The sequence below is a fragment of the Hemibagrus wyckioides genome, linkage group LG21 (assembly GCF_019097595.1).
Source record: "Hemibagrus wyckioides isolate EC202008001 linkage group LG21, SWU_Hwy_1.0, whole genome shotgun sequence".
NCBI lineage: Eukaryota > Metazoa > Chordata > Actinopteri > Siluriformes > Bagridae > Hemibagrus > Hemibagrus wyckioides.
In genome coordinates this window covers 18,443,941-18,451,234 of record NC_080730.1, presented here as the reverse complement: position 1 = coordinate 18,451,234, position 7,294 = coordinate 18,443,941, and the positions used below count along the sequence as shown (strand labels likewise).

General features: G+C 42.7%; 1 protein-coding gene across 8 annotated transcripts in view; it reads right to left on the bottom strand.

The window, feature by feature from the left end:
• The window catches only part of LOC131342857 (chemokine-like protein TAFA-1), a 192,496-nt gene extending 185,468 nt beyond the window's left edge, over nucleotides 1-7,028 (bottom strand). For all 8 annotated transcript variants that reach the window (XR_009203068.1, XR_009203069.1, XR_009203070.1 and 5 more), the window contains exons 1-2: nucleotides 6,490-7,028; nucleotides 2,416-2,552 (exon numbers count right to left, since the gene is read on the bottom strand). Coding sequence is in view for 4 of the 8 variants with exons in the window: in XM_058374101.1 (XP_058230084.1) it covers nucleotides 2,416-2,539 (124 nt within the window). In the remaining 4 variants the exon portion in view is untranslated. The remainder of the gene's footprint in view (nucleotides 1-2,415; nucleotides 2,553-6,489) is intronic.
• Between the last annotated feature and the right edge of the window lie 266 nt (nucleotides 7,029-7,294).

Below are 7,294 nucleotides of genomic sequence, written 5' to 3'. Positions count from 1 at the left end.
AGAAATGCACAGAAAAATATCACTAACTACATCAGAATTAGACCCGAACGTTCCTAATCTTATGGCAGTGTGGGCGTGTCAGAAGGTCTAATGATTGCGATGTAGGATAACAGATCAGAGACATGGTTCAAGACAACGGTCGATTATTTTTCGGACCGACAATTTCCATTAGTTTCTACGCAGAAAGTGCTCTTCACTTATTCTCCCACTCCAACTCCAGTGTATTTGGCTTAATTATCAACCATCATAATTAGTGAATAGAACATTAACATATATGGACTGGTTTACCACAACCCACCGATCAGGCATAACATTATGACCACCTGCTCAAAATTGTGTTGCCTTTTGCTGCCAAAACAGCCCTGACCCCTTTGAGGCATGGACTCCACTAGATCCCTGAAGGTGTTAACAGCAGATCCTTTTAGGACACTTAAAGGATACTTTTGATAGATACTGACCACTGCAGACCGGGAACACCCCACAAGAGCTGCAGTTTTGGAGATGCTCTGATCCAGTGGTCTAGACATCCCTATTCGGCCCTTCGTCAAACTCGCTCAAATCCTTACGCTTGGCCATTTTTCCTGCTTCTAACACATCAACTTTGAGGACTTGCTGCCTAATATATCCCACCCACTAACAGGTGCCATGATGAGGAGATCATCCGTCTTATTCACGGCCCCTGTCGGTGGTCATAATGTTATGCCTGATCGGTGTATATAACACACTGATGGAGAGTCAGACCTGTGATTTAGTGATTATTCGCTGAATCTGGTGTGTTACAGCAAGTGAAGTGAACAGATTATAAGGGATGAAGAGGGATAATCTAGGATCTGTACTGGGAGCTCTCGCGTACTGTAACACTGTAACTGTATTGTATTGGATCGTATAGTACTGTTATGTATTTTATATCTTATTTCATACATATCGCACCATGCTGCGTTGTACAATGTCACATCATGACATATTCTATTGTTTTGTATGATATCCTATATTGTGTTCACACTGCATTCTAAGAACGTTGAGTCGAACTGGATCAGATTGTGTTGTGTATCGTGTCCTATCGTAACTTATTGTATCCTGTTGTGGAGGATTGTTACAGATTTGGCAGACTTCCTTATCCAGAAGCAACAGAAGTGAGAGATATTAGATTCATCGCATTTATGCGACTGAGCAGTTGAGGGTTAAGGGTCAAAGCCGTGCTCCAGGGTCCAGCGGGGCATCCCAGTGACCCTGTGACTTGACCACTGACGACAATCCGAGAGCACTGTGGTTTAACACATTGTATTGTTTCATATTCTCTAATACTGTCTCATATTGTATCGTCTAATTAAATGGGATCAGACTGTGTTATAAAACATTATAACATACTGTATTACATCATTTGTCTGAGTAACGTTTTACTTTATTGAATCTAATCGTATAACACCGTATTCTGTCGTATCACGTGTCATTACACTGGGTATTGTTTTGTACCATATCATATCACATTTTTTGTGTATTATATCACTGCTCTTTATCATCATGTGCATAATAAGTATCTGGAATGGAATGCTGGTGTTGTCCCTGAAACATCACTCTCTTTACGGTAACAAGTACTAAATCCAGTGACCGCTGCTGAACAGGATCCAAGATATCAGTCATCACTTTCATACATGACGGCTTTCTCTTGCGCAAGGTCGTGGCAGACTGACTCACGTCTTACACGGACGGCGGCATACATTTCCATTTAAGTAACATTTCTCATCGATCTGGAACGAATGGCACACATCTGGACCAAACACTGGAGGCTGATGTGAAAACAACAACGCTGTGAAGCTAATTAATACCAAGTAACGCAACGAGGAACGCCTGGAAATTGCTGGATGTGATGCAAATTTGTTTTAAAGCTATATGTGTGTGTGTGTGTGTGTGTGTGTGCGTGTGTGATTAGCATATATTTGCATCATACACATTGAATAACAGCTCTATCATCAGTTAGGCCACTGAGGGAATGTGTAAGTAGGGCATTTAAAAATAAATAATACCTGCATTTTTTTGATACCTTTTTGACATTTTAACATGTTTTCGTTTAATAGCTCTCTAATCACGATCACAAACATCCTAGAGCAGCCATTTCCTTTCACCTAGACGATGAATTCCCAAGCTTTCTAGGAAAACACATCGGCGATGCAAGCAGCTGAGCAGGAACGCCAAGGTGAGCGCATTCCTGACCACAGGTGTCGTCTCCGTAACATCCGAGAAAACTACACAGCAGCTTCTAAGAGAGACACCTCAAACCAGGCTGCTGATTTGCTCAGCAGGGAAGCACTCTATAGAGCACGCTCATGGAGGGAGACCGTATAGGCGTCGTAAAACAAAATAAAGCCAGCGGGACGCAGAGGAAGCACAACGAGAGGAGCCGAGGGCGTGACTCACCGAGGATCTGGATGGCGTTGCGGCCGGGTCGAGGCACGTGGTGCTGCTGGATGGTCTCGTACAGAGTGGCCTGGCAGAGCAAGAGGCAGCTAACGGCTATCCACAAACACAGGAACCACGACATGGCAGGAGGCAGGCTGCGGACAGACAACACACCCGGTATCAAGAACGACACGTACCTTGTGTAATTAGATATGACACACATCGTGAAGGTAATGTGGAACAGAGAGCACACGAGGCTATTCTTTGTGGTCACATGATCATAAATCACTGAATGTTTCAAGACAAGAAAGGTTTGCTTTCATTTCAGCTTGTCGCTAATGAAAGAGAACTTTATCGTTAAGATATTAAACTTGTTTTCTGGCTTTATAGCTACAGCACATGGCTTTGCGGATCCCCGCCGGCTGTATTTATCCAGACCTGTGTTCAGGCTACAGCGCTGTATTGATCGTGTGTTCTGTGTTCGGTTAAAGAGCTCTAAATTTACAAAAAGCATGGCTCTGGATTTCGAGTCTAACTCATTTAGACAAGCAGGTTTATTAGACTTAACTCTATTATTGGCACTGGGGAGAAATATTAGATTTTGCATTACCTCAGGGGTGGGTAAACAACCAGGTAAATACCACAACACTGCCGGGATTGCGCAAACACAGAGGCATGAAACAATTCCGGGAGTGATTTATATTGATCTAGAATATTCTGAAGGCTCAATTGATGATAAATGATTTTACTTTATACTTCACAGTATGTCAAAGAGTACACTGTAATGAAACGCTGGGTTATTATTATTATTGTTATTTTGTATCTGAGCAGTCGATACTATGAACCAGAGCTCAGTTAAGAGTGTTCAGAGTTGATTTAAGAGTGCACAAAGGCTCTAATACTGAGACTGCGTACATCATAAGAGAATCGAGTCTCTGGACCCGATATTGACTCGAGCGAAAAGTATTAATCCAGCTCTGCTGCCTGATAGTTTTTTGGAAATTAATGTGTTTATAGAACAGAATAGAAGGCTTTTCACTACACGGATCAAGCATAACATTATGACCACCTGCCTAATATTGTGTTGGTCCCCCGTTTGCTGCCGAAACAGCCCTGACCCATCCTGCACTGTGTATTCTGACACCTTTCTATCAGAACCAGCATTACCTTCTTCAGCAGTTTGAGCAACAGTAGCTCGTCTGTTGGATCGGATCACACGGTCCAGCCTTCTCTCCCCACGTGCAACAATGAGCCTTGACCGCCCATGACCCTGTCACCGGTTCACCACTGTTCCTTCCTTGGACCACTTTTGACAGATACTGACCACTGCAGACTGGCAACACCCCACAAGAGTTGCAGTTTTGGAGATGCTCTGATCCAGTGGTCTATCCGCCATCACAATTCCCTTGGTCAAACTCGCTCAAATCCTTACGCTTGTCCATTTTTCCTGCTTCTAACACATCAACTTTTGAGGACAAAATGTTCACTTGCTGCCTAATATATCCCACCCACTAACAGGCGCCATGATGAGTGTTATTCACTTCACCTCTCACTGCTCACAGTGTTATGCCTGATCGGTGTATATGCCATGCCCTTCGATTTGCATATCAAAAGCACAAACACGACACTACTTTCCATTCATTTATTTTGTACCACAGCAAGGCCGAATGCTCGAATCTGATCGGTCAGACATTATTCCCGTATAACATCACGGCTCGGAAAGTAGTTCCGGCTGTGACATGAACACCAGGACATTATTAATTCACTGGTTCTAATACATTATTGTTTCTATAGTAACGGGCCATGCACAGGAATGTTCTAAGCTGAATAATAAACGGACCTGACATAACACACTAAAGAAAATAAAACGTTGATGTGAGACATTTATTTAACATTAGGGAAGGAGTCTCGGGTGTCTAAATGTCTTGAGGACAGTGCAAAAGGACAAGATTTTTTTTTTGTTTGGTGTGTGAGAGAGAGAGAGAGGCATTAATTCCAACAACAGGCAAAAGCATGATGTGTCCTACATTAATATGTTAATCACTAGCTGCAGCGCAAGTGTAATAAAACACATATAAATAAATAAATAAATAAATAAATATGTACACTGCTTCTGCGTGGCCCCTGCTATGACACAATTTATGCCCAATTATTAACACATATTATAAAGCACACTTAATATAGAAATGTTCGGTCGGTTTACAACTCAGATTTCCAAACTCGCTTATTTTAAAGCCAGACTTTTCTCCTGCTATTTAAGACAGTAGTGCAGTGCAGTGTGTGTTTGGACTCGTTAGTCACGCGACACCGGGATATTAGCTGATGAATATTTAACACGTCCAACAAATGTAGCATATGTTTATTAGCATGGTGTTCTAATCCTCCTCTGCCGCAATAAATCCCCATTAATCCTCCAGGGTTTGCGGAAATATGAAGCGCTTCTTCTAACAGTTTGTGGCAAAGCGCCATTTCATAAGCGCCTGAGGGAGGAAATGAATAAACAAACACTTTCCCTTTTTCTTCCCTCCACAACAACTGTAAACAAAGACGAAGCATAAACTAGGGGTTGGGTTCTAACTTAGGATTCATTTCTAGATATCTGCTACTTACAATAGGTAAGTTGGTGGGGGGAAAAAACAAAACAAACAAACAAACAAAGCGGACAGTCATACCTTGAAATTTTTGGCTGGTCAGTGAATTAATTACACTCAGCTGAGCTGAATTAGCGCGTGGACAAGAACTCTTTTTTCCCCTTCTGGACTGTTTAACACTGAAATTAACCCGTTTTATGTTTTATAATTTCATATAAGTAAGGTATAAATAAGACAGATGGGCCTAAAGTCTTTCAGTCCTCCTTAAAATTCGTTCTTGCAACGGTCCATTCTCCGCACGCGCATCCATCAGCGCACACCAGGCGCACCATTCTAAACGCAGACACCACGTGCACTCTCTCTCTCTCTCTCTCTCACACACACACACACACACACACACAAATGCTTGGTACTGCGCACGAGACACGTATGCAAAAAAAAGTGTAGCGGTGTTAATAATGTTATTTTAATATTTGCGCACAGAGCGCGTGCGCCTGAAGCATGTTCGGGTGCACGAGAAAACTTCATGCACGAGAGACGCAACCGATGATTTTGAAACACCTAAAAGGCTGAGATCAGATATTTCTAATTACAATTAGTTCTTCATAGAATTTCCAATAATTGTTGATTATTTCTGATTGCATGTGTTCCTTAAGGGTTCTCTGGGGTTTATTCTCTGTGGCAGGGTTCTACTCCATAGGCTTGATCTTTAAAAGGTTCCCCAAAAGGGACAAATCGAAGAACCACACCGAGTAAATATAAATGGAGGGGGTTTTGTAGAACTGTACCACAGATCTTCATAGGGTCTTACATTATTCTGAGGTTCTATAGGGTCTTAAAGGATTCTAGTGTTGGGTTCTACATAGTTTTAAAGAAGATTCTGGGTTCTATATTGTCTCAAACGATTGCAGGTCTTAAAGGATGTTAGATTAAGGGAGTCAATATAATCTTAAAATATTCTTTTAGGGTTCTAACCATGCTTAACAGGTTCTACATAGACCTGGGGTTCTGTATGTAAGTCTTAAAGGAATCTAGTCTTTGAGGTTCTCCAAAGTCTTAAAGTATTCTGTATATATTACTTGGGTTCTATGGAGTTGTAAAGGCTTTTACATAATCTTTGGGTTCTATAATGGCTTAAATAGATCTAGCTTTAGGGTTCCACATTGTATTTGGGCTCTATGATGTCTTAAAGGGTTCTAGTTTTAGGGTTCTACGTAGTCTTTAGGTTCTATGCTGCCTTAAATGGTTATACATGTACTTTTTGTTCTGGTCTTGTCTTAAAGGGTTCCCTCACAGGGACAAACTGAAGAATCCCTTTAAGGAAATGTCAATGTAAGCTTTAATGTAGAACCCCCAAACAGAGTGCTAATTGTCGATAATGAGTAGAATATCCTAATGAGATCCTGTCGGCTAATTAATATGTTTTTAGCCCGACTGAGCGACTGAATATCTGTTATCTTGTCTTTAGCGGTCATTTTAATCGGTTATTTCAGAACCTTACCTGTTCTATCGGTTCTAAACGTTCCGTCAACGATCATCAAAAATAAAAAAATAAAAAATAAAAAAATTCCTCAGCGCGTGCAGATAAATCCGCTCATCCTCTCGGTGCGGTGGAGCTACCCGCGGAAATCACAACAAAATGAACATGAACAAAGTTCCCCTGCGGACCAGCTGAGAGATTCAGAGAGCTCCGTCTGGCTCGGAGACTCGGGAGTTCGCGTGGAATAGTCTCCTCATGTCACCTTTAAACCGAGCAAAAAGAGCGCGTCTCGCGCGCGCCTCGTGCTCCCTTTCCCCGTCTTCTTTGTCGCTACTGCTTTCGGAGAGGCTGAGACGTCTGCTGGGGGGAAGTTTTGCCGAGCTAATTTGCCTCTTCACATTGTGCAGCTCTCTCTCTCAGAGCAAGAGAGAAAAGGGAGGTTTATCCTGCGCCTCTCTCTCTCTCTCTCTCTCTCTGTCTCTTGTGCGCTCTCTTTCGTTCTCTCTGCTTCTCGCGCGCTCTCCACCGGTCTTGTGCACTGAGAAGGCGCGCGGAGTGTGTGAGACTCTTTGCACAGCTCTGAGAGAGAGAGAGAGAGAGAGAGCTTTTCTGTGTGCGTGCGCGCGCGCGCGTGTGTGTTACAACAGAAGAAGAGCTCGAGATGTTCACACTGGAAAGGAAAGAACATATTAATCCAGCAAAGAGGTTACCAGATCTTACAGTGTCTATGCCTGTGTACGATGAGGGATCCAGGGGTCCATGCTGGGCAAGGCTGGTGGGGTGGCAGCTGAAATAAACCTTGCTACCTCAATAACCACCGCTGACC